Genomic DNA, 21,408 nt, shown 5'->3' with positions numbered 1-21,408 from the left:
AATCTGTTTTTTAGTTTGAAAAACAAAGGTAAACTATATAGCTAGCTTCTCAAGGACAGGTTAGGACAGACAGAACCACATATCAGAAGACTTAAATGAGATCCCCTTTGAACCTGGAAGTATTAGTTTGGTTATCTTCATATTCTACATTAAACTGCAATTAAGTGTATAGAAGCAGTGAAGATTGAGTAACTTGCTTTTAAAGTTTGCAGTCAGCTAATGAAGCTTCTAAGTAGTTTAATTTTGTAGGAAGATACCCACAATGGGTTCTATATCTCCCTCAATGAAAATGGTTTCAAAAGAGGTAGAATTTCTTAAGCCTTCTCTATCATCAGCTCAGAGATTTGATGATTTCAAATCTTTGCCTGACCCTTGGAGACATGTTAAGGGAAGACTTTGAAGCAATAGTGCAGCCAAGACTCAAAAAGTGGAAAAGTCTATTTTCTATAGAAGAGGATAAAGCTTGGTCACTTCTTTGAAGGGATAGCATGGTCTAGTTTTCTGCAGTCGCAGGGACTGAACTGTTTCAATCCTATCTTTCTATTTATCCAGTTGGGAGAGGAAGCAGTGCGTTAGCAGTTGTGTGCTGAAATAAACTAATATGTAAACCTAAAAGATAAGATAAAGAAAATCATAAAGGGATTGTCACTGGTCGAAGTCATAATAAATAGACAAAATAGTTTCAGATAATGAGTAAGTTCAAATACATCACAATACTCCTGCTTCCTGATCAGAAACAATAAGTGCACTTACTAAATGAGCTTAGTTACAAAGTATACTGCCTTCTTAAATTTTGCAAGAATCTGAGTTTTGCAAATGTACTTACTCTGAAAAGAATAGTAGTCATCTTCAAAGTTAATCATTATTCTTGCATTTATACAAAGCAGGATTTTCTCATCTGAATGTCTTCATATCAAAAGCTGCAGTTTATATTTATAAATTTCTAGATCACAGGCTTGTTTTCATTCTGATCTTTTGGTCTTGATAATACTACTGAGTTTAAGTTAGAGGTAATTTTAAGTTATGATGCACATCTGGAGTTACTTTGGTATCTATTCCTAATTATTCTGATAAATCATTAGTAGAAAACAGTATGAAAACCAGTCTTACTAAAAAATACAGTTGTAAAATTAGTATTTCTTGTACATATTAAAGTTTGCTCATCTAAAGATGCAGTTCAGGATCTCTTTTCAAGAGCGGGTAAATCTGACAGAGTGAAATAACATTTGACAAGCATGAGCTCACAACTCAAAGTCATCAGTAGCACTGTCTATATGCCTTATGCAGATTCCTGTTTCCATAGCAACAAATCCAATACAGCATTTCCCTTTCTTTAAGGGCTTTTTTTCATTTTGAATGATAACATAAACTTGTTTGATATGACAATATCATGAATATTCGTGTTTTGCAACAAATGACCTAATTAAGGTCAACTTCTGTCAGAAGTAGTAATGAATCTTTGGATGGATAACCATTTCTGTACTCAGTAATGACTTTTAATTCCTATTAATGAATTTTTATTTATAGGTTCTTCATTTATCTGATGACCTTGATCTTCCAAAGAGATCCACCAGGGTGGATCCTTTCAAAGGGATGAAAACAATATTGTTTATTTGGGTGAAAGGGCTTATGTAGTGTATTCTAAAATGGAATACTAAAGCTGGAGCCTTGTTTATTTTGACGTTCTTTCTGTTTTCTACAAATTAGGGAATGTACCATACCATTGCACAGTTCTGTAACTGACCGATCCATTAATTTAGTATTTATGCATTGTTTTCATTCCTAGAAAATGGTAGAAGAATTATAAAGGACTTTCTGACATTGGCCTCACAGAGTTCTGTTCTGGTGTTTAGTCTGCCATAATTCAGAAAAAAAAAACATTAGAATAGACAGTGTTGCTTTGAATCCACTCTGTAGTAATACGTCATCAGCCAGCCATCACTAACCTTGAACCTCCATGTGTAGGTTGATAGCTTTTTTAACATTCCATTATTTTCAGTTTCTCCACATCAACTGCATCATATTCACCAAGTATCAGTGTAGTTTATTCTACATAAAAAACTGTCAGTTAAAAGTATTAAATTTTCAGTCACACTTTTCTTTTAAGCATTCTGTGCTGTGTTCTGTTCAGTGTCAGTGTCTTTAGTTCTGATTTTTCAATTTTGTCCCTCTCCTTTTCCTTGACTTGTTAGTCTGATCCAACCTCTTCTACCTCATCTGATGATTATCAATATGTTATGGAAGCTAAACTACAAGAAATGATCTCCATACGTAGGAAGGTAGTCCTACTGGACTTTACTTTCTATTGCTAAATAGAATCCATCTGATTTGTTTTCATTTTCTTTAACTTATTTTATTATTTTTTTTATTGATAATCAACCATCGTGCAGTTCAGTGCTTAAGGAGCTTACAATTTTACGATGGCAGGTTTGTGTTCAAACCATGCACAGTCTGCATGTTACATTTGGCTGATTTCATTGCTCACAAATAACTCCAATGTTTTGCTGATGCTTGGATGTAACAGGCCTTTGTAGCTGACACATTTCAAGCAATGCTGTTCAGCTGCCTGTTTGAATAAAGTTTATTTTCGGAAAACTAAGTTTGCAGTTAGTAGTAGCTTGCTTTATGTTTTGTTTGAACTTTACCAAGATAAAAACTTACAAAGCCACTTAAATTACAGAAAGAGTCTTTCTATTTTTTTACAGGCAGAAGAAAGACATGGAAACATTGAGGAACGTATGAGACACTTAGAAGCTCAACTTGAAGAGAAGAATCAGGAACTTCAAAGAGTATGTGTATTGCAGGCTGTGCACTTTTCTTCTTTTAATTTGCCAATATAGCGCTACATTATGCACTCCAGCATACAAATCCGTCTGCTGGTAAATGGTTTTTTTATAGCAGTGATGGCAGCATTTTCTCACTTTACTTAACCATCTTTATATACTAGTTTACATCTAGTTGCAGCTTTCAAAGTATTCTGCTGATACAAAAATGAATGTACATTAATCGATAATGTTTCCTATGGAATTTCTTTAAATGGCTACAGTTACCATAATTTTTTTTATTTTTTAATTATGCAAGTCTCTACTGACTAATTTTGGACCCTACCAACCTGTCTTTTCTATTCTATATTTAAGGCAAGGCAAAGAGAAAAAATGAATGAGGAGCACAACAAAAGATTATCGGATACCGTAGACAGACTTTTGACAGAATCCAATGAGCGTCTGCAGCTACACTTAAAAGAGAGAATGGCAGCACTTGAAGAAAAGGTACAGTGCAAAGAGAAATATAAAGTCCAGCTTGATAAAGATTCTCCTGTATGAAACCTGTTCTACTCTTATCGGGATAGAAGCATCATGCTGATTTTGTATTACCAAATATTACCACAGATATGGTCTAACTTATACATTCAACTCTTAATTCAAGAGTGTGCTCAAGGATCTTTCCAGGACTACTGTGAACTGCATATGCTGAATATTATGAGTCCCTGTTTTATCAGCGGGGAGTCTGATGAAGAGCTTGTAAAGGACCAGTGCACGACACAGTATGAGGCAGTGAGAGAAAGTGGACGAGAACTGAGGAATGGCCGCGTTTCAGATGTGCTGTCATTGCCGTATTTTAGCCTGCTGATTTTACCTCACTTCCTCTGGGAAGAGTAAAATGCTGTCACCACAGGAGAAGGAGCATCTACCCTCGGAGAGGGAATGTTATTTACAGGTTTTCTGTCATATGAGATACAATGGGCCTGCAAAGTTCAGATCCCATGACCTTTGTATTCACCCTCCTTATTCCCTCCCTCTTCTACTTACTCACTTTCAGTTTGATCTGAGGGGACTCTTTCAGTGTCTTTCAGAAGGATATTTCAGAACCTCTGAGGATGTACTTCTGGTTTATATCATTGAAACAAAATGTCGTACAAAGCAAGAAATAGGCCTGCCAAAAGAAGAACCTGGGAGAAATAGTTGTGTAAGAGTGTGACAGTTGCTCACTTCAAGGAAAATGCAAAGTTTTTGCTGTTCCTGATAGAACATGGTCCTACATGTTTGGATTATTTCCAGTGTTTTAAATTTAATATATACTCAAACTGAAGCATTAAGGGATTTTAATTTTAAATTCCAGTGAATGAGAATTTTGTTAAATTGTACATAGAGGCTACATGTATATGGTGATAGCTGAATACTTAACATTTCTCTAATTTCTTTCTGTTTTATCTATATTTTATTTTTTCTTTTAATTCCTAGAATGTTTTGATTCAAGAATCTGAAAGTTTCAGGAAAAATCTGGAAGAATCGTTACATGACAAGGTACTATAAAATACTGCAATTTTTCCTGCTTTTATCGAAAGTTATATATTTGTTATTTGGAAATATGTATATGGTATATTAATTATCCAACTAGCATGTGAAGTCTTCCTGGCATCAATGATAATTCCTTTGATCACCCAGATGTCTTAACTAGCCTTTGAGAGTGTCTAACAACTGTTCTGAGCTAAGTTTATGGTTGAGATCCTAGCCTCAGGAAGGCAATACTAAAATTCATATTGATTTCACTGGCTCTGGAATTTTTGTTCTATCAGTTTTAATTCTGAAAAACTCTTGTTTAACAGAGATGTATGCATAACTGGTTACACTTTCACAGCAAAGAATGTAATTGCTTGATTTGACGCAATTCTTCTTAACAGGTGCAGTGGCATTATGCTAAATATAGCTGAAAGTGTCCTTTCTTAGTTCCTTGCAAATTAACCCCTAATACTGTTTGGTGAATCAGTCAAATTAATTATAAATACTTATTCCAATCCCAAAGGTTATGCTTTTATTTTGAAGTTATGCTTGCCTTGAACACAGTAGGATACACATATGTATCTGCCTTCAGATTCACAAAAGTGGTTTCGTAATGTATCAAATCCATCTAAAAGAGATTGTATAGAATTTAAAAAACATAGCTTCATTTGATACTAATATAATTATATTATATGGCATCCAAAATCAAGAACTTTGAGAAAAATAACAAAAGATGTATCTGTTCAAATAAATTGTTATTTTCAGCTACATTTGGATAACCTTGTAGAAAGGTAGAGAAATTAAGGTCCCAAAAAGGAGCTTGTAGTGCATTTTAAATAAATAAAATTTCCCTGCTGTACTACCACAGTTATAAGGTGATTCAGCTGTCGCAAAATCAGGGTCATACTTCACCATCAAGTTAGACGGCAAAAAGGACATTTCTAAAGCTGTGTCAGTTGAAACAAAAGCTTCTATCATTTTCCTACCAGAGAATCTAAACCTGAAGTATGGATACTAATTTTGTTTGTGTAAATAAGGTACTTTGCCAATGTTATCTCCAGCATAACTTTATTGTTTTAACAGTGTTAGAGTGGAAGTGAATACAGTGGCTACTTCTTTTTCAGTCTGTTTTCTGGCTTGAATGTTCATATCAACTCTTGGCAAAGATGAAAAATCTGGTATAAAAATCTATATTTGTATTGGAAGTATTTTTGCAAAGATATTTTTATTTATTGTATTTATTGATTCATGCTTAAGAATGGGAAGTGAAATAAATAGAACACCTCCACTACTGCTCTGCGCAATTGATGGAGATGAGTTCTGTTCACATGCAACCACATAGGTCTGAATCCAGAGCTTCTAAATTCCCACTTTGAAGGGTTTATTTGTTCCACTTTGATGAAGAAACTGATGAAGCAATTTCAGATGCATGGACGTAACCCCAGATATTAATAAGCTCTAAATAACTGGCAAACGATACAAGTAGTGTAACCACCAAGTCATCTCTTCTGTTCAACCAAGAAATAGTGTAAAATACTGTAGTAAGAATTACTGAATCTGATAGTAATTAAGTGCAGATCCCTTTCCTTCCTAGCATTTTGGAATCCTGAACGTTTTAAACTCTGGGAACAGCAGCTTTACCTCTTCATCCCATGTCCTCTCTTAATTGGTTTTAAAATTCTTTGATTTCTTTTCGGTTTATTAGTAAACATTTGTTATTTGTAGAATTTGGGTACAGCGCTTATTTTCCAAGTGGTTGCTGTCAACAGTCTTTTTGTTAGTTGGTTCCAAAAATCCAATTTATGTGGCATTCTGTCATTTCTCACCAGTAGCACCTCATACTGGAGTTTCATCAACTCCCAAGAACGAGCTGTAAAGCTGCAGTTCAAAAAAGCACCTAAAATGTGGTTGTTTCTAAGTCTATGTCTCTTTTTGTAAATAAAAAGGCCAGGATACAGTCTCTGTCTCTAAAGGGCAAATAGCATGCTGCACGCTGGCTATGCCTGGCACGGAGATTGCAGTTAGTACACAAATCAGTGCTGATTCTTTTCCTGACCCTGACTGTATAAGAAGAAAAAAGTAAGTTTCAAGTACAAACCTGTCCTGCCATCACTTCCAGCTAGTGGAAAAACACTGAAGAATGCTATACAACCTCCTCTTGATGCATGTCTTACTAGCAATAGTGAGACTTGAATGAGTTCACTGTCTTTTCTTATAGTCAGTGCTACATTCAGTTTATCTGGCTTGTTTAGCTTTACAAGAGCAGTATCGCATAAAGTGAATGTATTTTGTATATCTTACTATTCTCGTTTCCAGGAAAGACTTGCTGAAGAAATTGAGAAACTGAGATCTGAACTGGATCAAATGAAATTGAGGGCTGGTTCTTTAATTGAACCCACATTGTCAAGGTAATATTTAACGACAAAAGTTTCCTCACTTTGAGTTTAAATAGAACATAAATATACATGTCAAGCCTTTACAACAGGGATGTGTTCAGACCATGCATAAAAGTATCATGTATTTCTTTAAAAATATAAAATCTCTGCAATGATTATTACTGTTGCTTTTCACTTTTTTCATAGGTAAACGGGGCCTTATTGCAGTGAGTATACACTGAAATATTACTGAGATTAAGGAAAGTCTTTTAAATTATGGAATGTTTTCAGAAGTATATTCAAATACCCATTTTTTTCCCAGGAGAGCTTAATAATAAAGTTGAAACAATAATCTTTAATGCTGAAACTAATCAGCATATTTATGATCCTATTTATTTTTTTATTCTACCAAGTATATCTAATAATTATTTTTTTATTCGCAAGAAATAACTCAGCTTTTCTTAGTGTGTAAGATAAGACCACAGATCTTCAGCTAAAGATGAAGGCAGTATTCAGAGATATCTGAAAATATCATAACAGGACATTAAACATTATGCCTCTTTGTGACGGAAAAGCAATATGGGAACAATAGTGCAACAGGTATCATAGAAGTAGGTACCAACAGCTGAAATGAATTTATAATTCTAGGCAGACAGTCCTTCTTGCCTTAAAGTATCCCTCAAAATAAAATTGTTACTTTATTGATAATTGTGTGCCATGTCCTGTTTTCATAAGAAGCAACATGTTAACTTTTAAAACCTGAAAGCCAAAGCTCATGGACCAAGACAAAATTCAGAGCACTGTAATCCTCTAAAGTTATTCTTGTTGGATAATTTTTGTGCTTGCATCAGGTATTGTCTGCCCATTGTTTCCTCAGGCATCTTGCTCAGTACCTGGACACGGTTTCTCCCTCAAGCTTTTATTATGTCTTGGAATAATATTTTTCTATACATGGAGAAGTGTAAATCACTGAAATTCAGAATGTGATGCTTGTAACTGAATTTCTGTTCCTTTGGGAGTGTAAGTGTGACTACAGGCACACACATCACTGTTTTTTGAGAGTGCTTGGGAAGACTATTGAACTGCTGCAACAAACAGCAGAGATGTTTTTAGAGCAGCCATCCTTGGTGAACAGCAGCCTTTCTTGCTGGGTAGATGAGTATCATCAGCCTGTGCTCTGTAAATAGGAGTCTGATTAGGCCTTGTCAAAGGGCTGTTTGAACTTGATAAGCTGCCTAAATGTCTTGGGAATTCAGCATGTTCCCCCAAAACAATGTATTTCCCCTTCCATGACCTCACCTCGCAAAGCTACTAGCCCTCTCAGGAACAGGAGGGTATCAGCATTAAATACTTACTGTTCTAAGCATACACTCAGTTCTGTATTTGCAGGAGTTTGTTCTTTCAGCAGAAGAATAATGAAGCTGGTCAGTAGATAGGAATTTGCTGCCAGAGAGTAGAACCTGGGCTGTTTGTTTTGTCCTGCCAACTTGCTGCACAAGTACCAAGTATTATCAATTATCAGAGCAAATATGGTAAAAACACAGAAAATAAAAAACAGTCACTGCCCTAAATGGTTTACTATATAACAGATGAGAGACATACAGACAAATTAAACATACAAAATCCCAAAAGATTATTGCCTGGTGCTGTAGATGGAGGGCTTAGAATATTTGTAGCCCAACTGTGGTCAAGTTTTCTTATTGGTATAATGAAAAAAGTGAGTTTTAGAGAATTTTTAAAAAGGTAAATTCATAATTTTTCTAATGGATGTTCCCACTTGGTATAATGGGAGGTGTAAGAGAAGATAAACTGATGGTTGTTCAGAAAAGGACATTCATGACAACAGTATGAGCTCTGATGTATGCTCTACCCAAAACCTAAGTTCTAAGATATTATTCAGTATCTGTCACATACTCACATTTCAGGAATTCTGGTACCTGGGATTTTTATTTGGTTTCTTACAGTACCTATTTTTTATAAACCAAACATGTATTTAGTGCTTGAAATCCTTCCACTATTATTTTCGATTTGCTACAGTACTTATAATACCAGACAGTAATTACGTTTCTTCATACCACTGTGTCAAAGTAGCCTGTAGTAGAGGCTTTCAAGTTGATCATGATGTTTTCACATTTCCCATTTATCAATACACAGGCATCACAGTTATAATATTTTATCTTTCACTTTTACTTTATTAAAGTGGTGTTTGAAATTTGCACCAATGCTTCAGTCTTCCAAGTATAAGTTTTAATTCAGACTAAGTTCTTCTCAAGGAAAAGTGAATCTCTATGTTTAGAAAAAAACACAGAACTTGAGCTCAGGAAAACAGTCACACTTACAGCCTGCGGTTTTCAGCACAGATATACATGGTTTTTTGAATTATTTCCTTCATTTTGGAAAGCAGACATTCTCTTACTTAGCTTTTTTATGTCTAGGATTAAAGCCATCATTTTCTTGAACAGCATTCTTTTCAAAGTGAGGGAAGTGTACAAGAACAAAACTTACTCCTTTTCTGTTTCCCATAACTGATTATTAACATTACTGTGAACCCTGTAAGTTGTCTGTAGATGACTGTAAGCGTTTTTCCCAAGTTTTAAAAAAAAAAAAAAAGTAAGTACAACATTAAACTCTCATTTTATGCTTTTATAGATAGTGAAATGTCAAACATTTTTTAGGAGTTGCTATAAGCAAATACATATTTAGTTATCTTTATAGTATAGTATTTTTTACATTTACCTTTTCTACTATAATCATGCTATTAATATATTTTTATGTGGAGATTGCTTATGTGTTGAGAAATAGAAATTATTCAAGTCTCCACTGCTGTGGCTGAATGCTCAGATGGTGCATGGAGCCTTTGCTCTTCTGACTCAGCTACACAGCCTGTGGGTGGGATGCTTCTATTGCACCATGTAGGGAACTTTTACTGTTGCTGTTTGACCAAGAACAGAAAGGCCAAGGACCATGGTACACAGTCAAGAAAACATATGCTGAAGTCATCATGTATATGTTTCTCCACCATGTCCCAAGACTTACTAGGACTACAGGAAAAAATGGGGGTTAAAACTCTCAAAAGCATCATCAAATAAACATGAATCATTTATAACCAATGTTCTATATCGTAGGGAAGTTCACTGACATTTTCATAATGCAGAGCACAGACTTACAGTAGGAAAGTGTTATAGATATCCTCACTCGTGAACATGCTAACAACCTTATAGTAACCTCAGGCATATTTATTCAGGAAAGTAATGGAAGGAAAATATACAGGATAGTACATTCAGCAGCAAGTTCTGTTAATTATCTTGTCCTGAAATCTGCTTGTTTATTCATATTATACTTTAGGACAATGAGTTTTATGATGCAAGTCCTTCATTTTGAAAAATCAAAGGTGTTACTCATTTGGTTTCTTCTTTAATTTTCTCATAATATGATTTCAAGTTTTCACTTTTAAATTCTATTTTGTGCCATGTTTTTGTCATTTATCCTGACACATAATAATTTGTTTGTTTAAAAAAATATGGCTGTGTTCCTAGGCTGAAGGTCATTGGATTGTTGCTGTTAGTATTACTATTACTCTCTTACTTAACTTCTGTGGCTCTTTTTATAGGCCTCACCTTGACACATCAGCAGAGCTGAGGTATTCTGTGGGCTCATTGGTTGATAGCCAGTCTGACTATCGGTCAACTAAAGTGATAAGGCGACCTAGAAGAGGCCGGATGGGCATACGCAGAGATGAACCAAAGGTTAATCCCCAATTTGTTCTCATATATTACCTGATAAGAGAATGTATTTCAGGCTCTTAAGCTCACAGTTTGTGTATTTCAAGAAAAAAACCCAACAACAACAAAAAAAACCCACAACACACCCAAAAAAATCCAAACAAAACACCCGAATAGCAGGGGTTTTTTCTATACATACTCAGACAAGAGTACTGTTGTACTAAAATGAAGGCAGAAAACATTGAAGTTCAGACATCAAACTTCAAGGATACTTGACTGTTTGTCTTTTCTGGGTATATTTTTGCATAAATTTTCCTGATAGTTGATTTTACACAGCATTAGAAATTACGTGAAAATACTTTACATAATCTGTGGTAATATTGCAATACTGTGTGCAAGTATTAATAACAAATTAATCATTGAATAAGTATTCTTACATGTTAGTTGCTTTCCTTTCCCATTTTATAAAAGTTCAACTTTGCAGTTGTTTTCCATGGAATAAGCTATATCCATCCTAATTCCTGCTCAGGTAAAATCACTTGGAGATCACGAGTGGAATAGGACTCAGCAGATTGGCGTTTTGAGCAGCCATCCATTTGAAAGCGACACTGAAATGTCCGACATCGATGATGATGACAGAGAAACGCTTTTCAGCTCCATGGACCTCCTGTCACCAAGCGGCCATTCCGATGCCCAGACTCTGGCCATGATGCTTCAGGAGCAGCTAGATGCAATCAATAAAGAAATCAGGTATATAGCCTGAACCAGCTGTGATGCACTTATGATTACAGCTTCAAGCTTCCTTTAGTGCCTGAGTCCAGGTACCATTCATAACAATTAGGAAACCACTTGTACATTTAATGGATTGATAATGTGTCCACTTTTCATATGAGAGTATTGATTGTGTGAAGATAACAATGGCATCTTCATTTCCTAACCATAGAAATTTCATTCAAATAATGTTCCAAGTGAAGAACTGCTGGCTGATTGAAGAGAAATGCATTAGAGAAGCCTAACACAGGGCAAATTTGACAGATCGCTATTCACAGTCCTCTTTTCAAGGTCTTTTTCACTGTTCTGCATGACTCCTCTTACTCACTAATGACCTATCAGAAATGTTTTATTTCAGTGCTCTTCATGCTTTCCTCTGATAATTATTCCTATGTTATACCTCATATAAGCCACATTTTCTAAGACATGGTTTTGATTTTCTATGGAAGCATAGAATGTGATTTTTCATGCTCCAAGTTGGGTTATAGGGCTTGGAAATAGTTGTGAATTGAATGTATCTTAATAATTTCTGTGCAAATTTAATGGTGTATTTTAATTAAGTGAGTTTTATAAACAAAACCAACTTTAGGCTTAAAGCATTCTCACGCACTTTTCAGGAAGGGTAACTTTTAAAAACGTGGTGTATGAAAAACATCCTCTCATTAGTGACTTTTTGTCTAGAAGGAGATGAAGGAGATTACTAAACATATGAGTGACTTTCTGGTAATATTACAAATAGAAAGACTGTGGTTAGAAATATAATCAAAACCAGATTACCTTTTGCAAATCTCAGTCATTCTCTGACTTTAAAGGGAGAACTCTATCAGAAAATATTTAATTTGAATAACTTTTCTGTTCACGGGTGAGACTTTTTGTTATAGAACTACAGTTTTGCATTTTCACTACTCCCAGAATTTCTTCATTCAGATAGAATTACTCTGCTATTTTCTAAAATGTCTTATTACAGCTGTCAAGATAGAGAGTCAAAGAGAAATTTTGTTGTTGGAGGGTAAATCTCCTTGAAACAGTGTATGTAAAAGAAAGAACCTTATCCATATTTTCTGTTATTACAAAGAAGTCAGCACTGTGACCAATTCAGGAAGCTGTAGGTGCAACAAATATATTTCTTTTAAAAAATACTGGCATTTTGACAATTTAACAGGTAATTATATAATACAGTAAAAGGTTTTCACAAGAAATTGTACCTGCACGTCACATAGTGGGATATTATTTGTGCCATCCTGAATCAGATCACTGTTTTACTTAACACAGGATCTTGACTTAGATGCTAGGTGCAGTTTTACCTCAAAAAGGAAGCAAGGGTGCACATTGTATGTAGCCATTTTTACTGGAGGTCCATTGAGGGTAGTTTATTTCCCCTACTGCTAAGCTTAATACTGAAGTATAGGCTTTCATTACTATCACCATCATTATTAAAGAACCAGGGAACTAATTTTGTATTCTTTTTTTTATACATTTCAGGAGGATAGTCTTATAAACTGTACTGCATTTCATATTTTCTTGGGTCGTTTTTTTTTCCTTTTTCTTGACAAACACTGTAAGGTATTATCAAATGATTGGAGATGTCAAAAGAGATTAAAAATGTATTTTGCCTTCGATTTGTTTTGTTATACAAGATGTTCAGAATTTAGATTACTAAAATCAAAGATTGTTATAATTCCCTTTCAAAATATTATTTGCCTTTAAGTTCCTGCCATGCCTCATTTGGAAAGGACTGTAGAAATTTTATAGAAATTTTGAAATGGATGTGAGGGAAGATTTATCACAGCACAGGAATTTATTTCTGTTTTCAATGTATCATGGTTTCATTTATTGTACTTGCTTCATTTCACTCAGAAAAGCCTGGTTCACAGCGTCAGCCTCCCCAAACTTCATATTCTCTCATTTAACCTTGATCTTTCATACTTTTTCCTCCTCTTTGCAAAGAAAGGACTCCTTCTAACATGGGTTTATGGGCAAAGGACTTATAAACAAATGTTTTATTTTAAAAGCATTTTATCATTATAGGTGCAATCACAATTAAAAACCAAAACTAAAGTACCCAGTGGAAGCATCCTATTGAGGCTATATTTGTTTAAGAAGCTTATATTTGTTGTTAACAAGAGAGCTTTTTTAATGAAATACATTTAAAAACTCAATGCTTTAGAAACAACTGTCATTTTTTTCATCAATTTGTAGGGATGAAACAGACAAATTGTTTTGCATGTTGTCTTGTTTTATTAATATGGATTATCTTAGCAAGCTCCTTCTTAAAGGCCCAATTTCATTTGACTTTAAATTTGTGTTCGTGCTTTAACAACAGAAAATCAGAAGCAGCCAATTTAAGATTGGAATTAGTTTCCTATGGTAAATCAGATTATTAACCCCATCTCCCCTATACTGTCCCCTTTGCAAAGGAACCAGTCTTCCTGAAATGTCATATGTCAAGTCTTGTGGTTGGGCAGATTCTTCAAACAGTTTTTGAGGATGGAGGAATTAAGAAAAATAATTTTATAATTCCAGACATTAAAAATACCCTTTTCAATATTATTTTGGAGTTGATCTATGCTATTCATGTTTGCTTTTTTTTTTCTTTTGAATCTCATTTGAAAGGATACATGTTTTAGTTTTGCTTTTGGGGTATGCAGAGACAAATACAACCATGTACTTCTTTTATTTAATAAGGTTAATCCAAGAAGAGAAAGAGTCGACAGAACTGCGTGCCGAAGAGATAGAGAACAGAGTGGCCAGTGTGAGTCTGGAAGGCTTAAATCTGGCCAGAGTCCACCAAGGTACATCCATTACTGGCTCAGTGACTGCGTCGTCACTGGCAAGCTCATCTCCTCCCAGTGGACACTCAACTCCTAAACTCACCCCTCGCAGTCCAGCCAGGGAGATGGACAGAATGGGGGTCATGACACTGGTAAGAAACTTTGTGATGCCAATTTTAGGTGTGATATTTCTAGTATTAAATACTTCATCTTTTCACTGTATGAATGGCTTATGTCTCTAATTCTTTATTCACCTCCTCATCATACATACAGATAGCAAATTCCCTAGAATATGGACATTTGGGTGGGTTTGGGTTTTGTTATTGTGTTTTTGAGCATTGCATTATTCACTAGGGACGTAATGATCTGAGGATCAAGAGCCTTCAGCACACAGGCAGTGGGATTAGTAACAAGCAGAACTGATCATTGGAATTACTGTAACAAATTTATATGTAAAAAATGTTTACTGATTTGAAGGTCCTGTTTAAATTAAGCAATTTGGCTACAGATAAATGGCAATGGTTAAACTGACCTTCCCCCAGACACCTGCACTTCTTGGTTGCCTTGATTTGGACACAGTAGCTTTGAGTCAGTAGGTTCATCACATTCAAATACAAAATGACAGCATAGCCTCTGCACTTCAGGTTGCCATAGCTTCACTGGCAGCCAGCTCTAACTGTGCTAAAGCTCAGATCATATGTCTGTATGAGTTGCAGTTGAACTCTTGACATATCGTAAGATGTAGAAGTAGCACCCTGCTGCGTGCTCAACAGCACAGCCCGCAACTTTGCTCACCCTCATCAACCATTTCAGGACACTTCTGCCCTGTACTGTTTCAGCAGGAGTTCGATGTTGAATATCTCCTTCTCCTTACTGGCTAGGGACAGACACAACAGGCTATCAGACATCCTCTAAGTGGAAACTCTGAGTTGGGAAGAGCTCTGTAGAAGTCTCGTCTCTAGAGCCCAAATTGCCAAATGATCCTGTAGGGGTTGGCTTCAGGAGCAGTACTACATGAGTTTCCACGGCCCAGGTCCATGCAGCAGATAAATTCTGCAGAGTATCTTCAGCTTTCCTTGAATGAATGAGACATCTACCAAAAAGAAAAATGAAAAGGGGGTTGAACAAGACATGTTCTAGCGGCCTTCTACTGCCAAATAATGCTGCAGTACAGATGTATCCATTGACTGAAAATGCCAGTTACGTTATTATGGGATAACTGGAGAGAAAGAATGCATTTTCAGACATGGTATTTGTTGATGATATTTTGTGTTTATACTTGGTGAGACACCAATACATTTTTAATATTAGATAAAACTGAAAAAAATAAATCTCTCTGTTGGGGCTAGTGGAAGCATTTATATGAAAACTCAAAAAATAAAAAGTGCTACTATAAGCTTGCAATGTCCTATTCTTTGCTAAGCTTATGAATATGAAGGTGATTGCAACTTTAGAAAAAATAGCTGCTTTCCCTGAATGGCATATTTGTTAGCCATTTGTTATGACACCAAGTGTATAATTAGTATATAATATGGATAGTACTAAATTAATTAAATCTCCACTTCCCACTTCTGAATGTGAGAAGAATGAATGTATGACATTTTGTTATGGTCAAATAAGATTTATTAATCATTCCTTTTTTGTTGTTGTTGCTTTTGTTACCAATCTAAGCCAAGTGACCTACGGAAACACCGAAGAAAGGTATGATACTGGGGGGGGGGGTAAGTTTGGGAGAGCACATTTATCATATTCCTCTGCTATTTAGATAACCGGGTTCCTTGCCAGCCACTGCATCCCCTCCTCTTCTTTTCGTTCAATTCCTGAACATAATAATTTTAATCCTACCTGGAAAGCCTTGCAGGGGTCACAGCTAAGCCATAGAATCAAGGCCCATCAGTGATACCTTGGAGTAGTAGCCTCTACAGCACAAACTTAAAGGAACATGGTTAAAAAAAAAAGTGTGAACACAAAAGAATTACCTTCAAATGTATTTTGGCCATTCCTCTTGCTGGAGGAACCAGAGTAACATTACTTGAAGTCTTCTGGCTCAATATAAATTTATTTACAGAATTGACAGTGAATATGGAATTTATCTTTACGTGTGAGGAGACAGTATTTCAGATAAATTATTGTATGCTGTGACAAAACTCCTTTTTGTTCATGCTTATTTTCAAGCATTCTGACCATTCTGTTAACAAGCTATGGAGAGAGTGGTCCTGTTTATGTCTGTATTTACCTTCACCCTTACATCCCTGAGAACTTTGTTTACTTGAATAATCTGTAATGCAAGAGACCTGCTCATGTCTGAGTTTATTTTCATGTTTAGACCTTTACTAGATCAACCTGTTTGGCATAAAAGGAATTAATTTCTTCTCCAAGTGTGATCTTTTTTTCTTTCAAATATGTACTTTAAGCTGCTATATTTAGGCAATTGCTCTTTCTCAATAGTCTCTTTCAAAAATAAGGATCCTTATAATTTTATCAAAAAATTGCACTTGAATCCATACATGCTTCAGTTCACTTGACAAATTCGTGCAGCATATGTTGAAACTTTCTTGAAAAGCTAATCTGCTTTCATGGAGTCTCTCTCCTCTAGATTGCAGTAGTTGAAGAAGATGGGCGTGAAGATAAAGCCACAATCAAATGTGAAACTTCTCCTCCTCCAACACCCAGAGCTATCAGAATGACTCATACCCTTCCTTCTTCATACCACAATGATGCCAGAAGGTAAGATATTTGTAACGTGAACTGGTACGTCACTGTTTTACTGTGTATTATTCTTTTCAAATCATGTTGTTGTTTAACTATTCCAAAATCACCTGATTTCTTCATGTTTCTAAATCATTTGAAGAAGAAGATGTGATTTTTTCACTTGTAGGAAGATTATTACTGAAGTATAACCAATCAATTTGTTTGCAGAGCTGCTCAGAAGAAAACAAAAAACTACCTGCAAATTTTGACATGTTATCTATTCAATTTCTTTGTTATCATTTTGTAGTAGTTTGCCTGCTTCACTGGAGCCAGAAAGCATTGGTCTTGGCAGTGTCAATAGCAGCCAGGACTCCCTGCACAAAGCTCCCAAGAAGAAAGGAATCAAGTCTTCAATAGGACGTTTGTTTGGTAAAAAAGAGAAGGCTCGACTTGGACAGCTCAGTAAGGAATTAGTGGTAACAAGCCAAGATCACCATTTCACAGTCATTTCTCAGTTTTTAATTTTGCTTCTTTTCAGTTTTCCAGTTTGCTTATTTTTCTCTTCAGTCTGGCAGAACCTTCCCATTAAACTTCATAGCTATCAGCAGTTATGTTTGTCAGGAGTTTGCTATGACTATAATGCAAATGAAAGGAGACTTCTGGCACAAATTACTAGTCATCCTCTTCACTGAACCTACTGCTTCAATACTATGTTGAATTAGGGTAAAAGTGCTAACAGTGTATTTGCAAATAATCAAAATAAAGAGGAGGTGAGAAAGTAGTAAGTAATAAACCACTATAAGGGGTGTAACTATGTGATATGGAAGGTCCTTGCAAGTAAATGTAGTCGCTTTTCAGATTTCATTGTGTCAATCGACGTCTGCTAGTGCCTCTCACTGAATGTCCTCACCATACTCTTTCAATTAGCTATGCTGCTCACAGCAATGCTTTGTTTTCTTCCTACTTCTGCCCTTTTCTGTTGCGCAGACCTTAGTCTAATTCATTCCTAGTAAACATTTGCCTCTGTGATATTCCATAGGATATGTCTATATCACATGCAAAAAACCCCAATTGTAGCATAATTTTATTTAACTACCTTTGGTAGCATAAACAATGGAAGGTGAAGTGACAGTCTTCAGCAAAGGCTTATAGTCTGCATGCCCAAATGGGCAAATACAGTCTATATTGCTAGGCTATCTGATATAGCTAGATTAAGATTAGTGTATATACATATGTCAACACAAGCATCAAATTGGTATACATGTGTCAGTAAAATAGAAATACTAGCTCTTTCCTAGTCACGAAGATGTCACATAGTACGAATTTGTGAGGCACTAAATTTTTACTGGCATGGTGACCACGTAACACCTGTAAAAGAATTTTAAGAGTTTGCAGTAACTGTAAACGCTTAAGCAAGATATAAGCCTGAAATTAAAAAACTAAATTCATATTAAAACATGTCCTTTTCACAACTAATAAACGCATCACTAAAATCATAGAGAATAAAATAAGGTAATATTAAGGTCGAAGTATCAGAGTAAAATCAAATAACTGAGAATTCTCCACTTATTCTCCAACCTTTCTCCTCTCTGCCTGTGAGAACCTGGTGTTCTTGAAAAAAAACCTATTTCTAATGGCGATTTAAATTCCCTTTTTTCTTACTATGGGAAGAATAAAACTGATTTATTCAATCTTTTTCATAGTTTAATATATTTCAGAATCTATTAAATGAGTTTCTCAAATACACCTGCATGTCACCATCTGCACTGATGGAGAATTTTATAACTTATAAACTTTAATAACTGTGTTATTAGTTCACATTTACATTCCGTAAAACCAGTTTTATTGATACTGATGGATTATGCATAATAATCTATGATTTCACAGTAACTCAGACACATAGAGGACAAAGATGTAATAAATGTGTTGGTCTTCCTTGCAGTTCCTTGCAATATGGAACAAAAATAAAATAACAACTTTAAAGATTGTGTCAGGAGCAATGTAGTCTGGCAATAGATTAATTTCTTAATAATACCCAAGATGATTAATAAGACATATGTCTAATTGGATAAAGCCTGTTTGTAATTCCCAACACTAGCTCATGAAATTGCAAAAAGATATTAGTGAAGATTTGCAATTAAATGAAATTTTTGTGGCTTCCATCCTTTAGCTCAACAGCAAAGATTTCAGTATAATGCACATTTTAATTAAGCAAACTAAGTTTACAAGCATGTATAAAATTAACAGTAGGACTGTTAACTGACCAAAAAGTAGGAGCCAAATATTTTTAGAAATTGAAATGACATTGAGCAGCTGAATTATGGAGTAGTTTTTCTTGTCTTAATTTTTAAGATACTGTGGTGGGTTGACCCTGGCTGGATGCCAGGTGCCCACTAAAGACACTCTATCACTCCCCTGCCTCAGCTGGACAGGGGAGAGAAAATATAACAAAAAGCTCACGGGTTGAGGAAAGGACAGGGAGACATCACTCACCCATTACCGTCACAGGCAAAACAGACTTGACTTGGGGAAATTAATTTAATTTATTACCAATCAAATCTGAGTAGGGTAATGAAAAATAAAAACTAAATCTTAAAATACCTTCCCCCCACACCTCCCTTCTTCCCGGGCTTAACTTTATTCCCAGTTGTCTCTACCTCCTCCCCCACCAGCAGCACAGGGGGACAGGGAATGGGTGTTGTGGTCAGTTCATCACACATTGTCTCTGCCCCTCCTTCCTCCTCAGGGGAGGACCCCTCACACTCTTCCCCGACTCCACCGTGGAGTCCCTCCCCTGGGAGACAGTCCTCCACAAACTTCTCCAACATGGGTCCTTCCCATGGGCTGCAGTTCTTCACAAACTGCTCCAGTGTGGGTCCCTTCCATGGGGTGCAGTCCTTCAGGAACAGACTGCTGCTCCAGCGTGGGTCCCCCCACAGGGTCACAAGTCCTGCCAGAAAACCTGCTCCAGTGTGAGCTCCTCTCTCCACGGCTCCACAGGTCCTGCCAGCAAACCAGTCCAGCACGGGCTTCCCACGGGGTCACAGCCTCCTTTGGTCATCCACCTGCTTCAACGTGGGGTCCTCCACGGGCTGCAGGTGGATATCTGCTCCACCGTGGACCTCCATGGGTTGAGGGGGACAGCCTGCCTCACCATGGTCTTTATCACGGGCTGCAGGGGAATCTCTGCTCCAGCACCTGGAGCACCTCCTCCCCCTCCTTCACTGACCTTGGTGTCTGCAGAGTTGTTCCTCTCACATTTTTTCACTCCTCTCTTCAACTGCTGTTTTCCCCCTTCTTAAATATGTTATTCCAGAGGCACTACCACCGTCACTGACTGATTGGTTCGGCCTTGGCCACTGGGGGTCGATCTTGGAGCCGGCTGGCATTGGCTTTATCAGGCACAGGGAAAACTTCCAGCAGCTTCTCACAGAAGCCACCCTTGTTGCCCCTGCACTACGAAAACCTTGCCACACAAACCCAATACAGATACCAAAAGAAAAAAAATATTGAGTGGCTGTTTCCATTCAATGACAGTGCTTTAAAGACCAAACAAAATTTAAAAAATAGCAATCATGGTAGTACTTGAATCAATTCCATGACAGGTAGACTACCTGTGCAGCTATGCAATTAATAGTTCTATTTACTATATCACAGAAATCTAGATAGTAAGTCCTATCATCACTGCACTGCAGTATGTTTGTATGGTTTTGGTAACCTAAATTTATAATGCAAAATCAGTAAAACGATCTCATTTAATTGCTTGTTTAAATTAAACATTCTAATTTGATATAGATACATACTTCTTATATTTTTGCATATGGAAAACACCTTTTCTTCAATAGCACATCAAATACTAAAGGGGTAATAAATGTAATTTTGAGCCTCAGAAAAATTAATTTGTTTTCTTATATGTATATTCACACATGCACATAATTACTCTTAAAGGAGCACTTTAAAAGTTCACATCAATGCAGAGGATATTAGGGATCCCAGTGATATTATACGTTTTAAGTACTCATATTACTTCTGTAACTAATTCTACAGTATGTCTGAAATCATATGTAATACATACTCATATTTAAGAAGCAATTTTGGAACCTTCAAAGTTTTATCACTATCTTCAACAAAGCCAGGCTATCACCCAAAAGATTTCCTTGCTCTGCATTCCCTGCAAAACTCTGAAATTATTAGTTTTCAACAACTAAACTTGCCACAGTTTCATTATTAAATTTGCTACTTTTACCATCTCTGCTAAACCATTTGCATTATTGTTCAAAGGCGATTTCATGCCTTAGGAGATCTTTCATAGAATCAAGATTCAAGATTTCTGGATTCTTCAAGATTTCTTTTAATTATTGGAGAAGAAAAAAGAAATGTTACAGGGAGCACAAGTGCCTTTTATTTCTTTATTTCTTTGTTTTATTTTAAACTTACCCAGTCCTCTCTCACTTGGGGAATACCACACTAGACACTTATATATTCTTCCCATGTTACATTTTAAATATTCCAATCCCTAAACCAAACAATACATTACAGGGATCTTTAGCCCTGCCCAGGCAAGCTCATCCATATGGTGTATGCAGAGGTCAGCTTGTTGGGAAATATTTATCGTGGCCATCTGCGCGCCTAAGATACTGACAGGCACAATTGCTACATCCAATACAATGTACGCTGGATTATTCAAAGGGCGAGATGTGTTTGTCTTGTGGTGAAGTCCATTATGCTGAGAATACGTTCCAATCTGTGATAAACCGTCGCTGCACTGCACCCATAGCATCATTATCTAACATACTGC

The 21,408-nt window shown here is 36.1% G+C and overlaps 1 protein-coding gene across 3 annotated transcripts in view; it reads left to right on the top strand.

Moving 5' to 3' along the window:
- PPFIA2 (PTPRF interacting protein alpha 2) overlaps positions 1-21,408 on the top strand; it is a 334,737-nt gene that overhangs the window by 277,801 nt on the left and 35,528 nt on the right. For 2 of the 3 annotated variants that reach the window (XM_059816814.1, XM_059816813.1), the window contains 10 exons: positions 2,706-2,789; positions 3,138-3,269; positions 4,242-4,304; positions 6,597-6,688; positions 10,266-10,401; positions 10,907-11,127; positions 13,834-14,071; positions 15,591-15,620; positions 16,516-16,646; positions 16,918-17,072. In XM_059816814.1, coding sequence (XP_059672797.1) covers positions 2,706-2,789; positions 3,138-3,269; positions 4,242-4,304; positions 6,597-6,688; positions 10,266-10,401; positions 10,907-11,127; positions 13,834-14,071; positions 15,591-15,620; positions 16,516-16,646; positions 16,918-17,072 — 1,282 coding nt within the window. Of the gene's footprint in view, positions 1-2,705; positions 2,790-3,137; positions 3,270-4,241; positions 4,305-6,596; positions 6,689-10,265; positions 10,402-10,906; positions 11,128-13,833; positions 14,072-15,590; positions 15,621-16,515; positions 16,647-16,917; positions 17,087-17,332; positions 17,340-21,408 lie in introns of all 3 variants that reach the window. The other variant, XM_059816812.1, reaches the window with a different exon arrangement.

The sequence above is a fragment of the Gavia stellata genome, chromosome 4, assembly GCF_030936135.1.
Source record: "Gavia stellata isolate bGavSte3 chromosome 4, bGavSte3.hap2, whole genome shotgun sequence".
Classification (NCBI taxonomy): Eukaryota; Metazoa; Chordata; class Aves; order Gaviiformes; family Gaviidae; genus Gavia; species Gavia stellata.
This window is presented reverse-complemented; position numbering and strand designations above follow the sequence as displayed.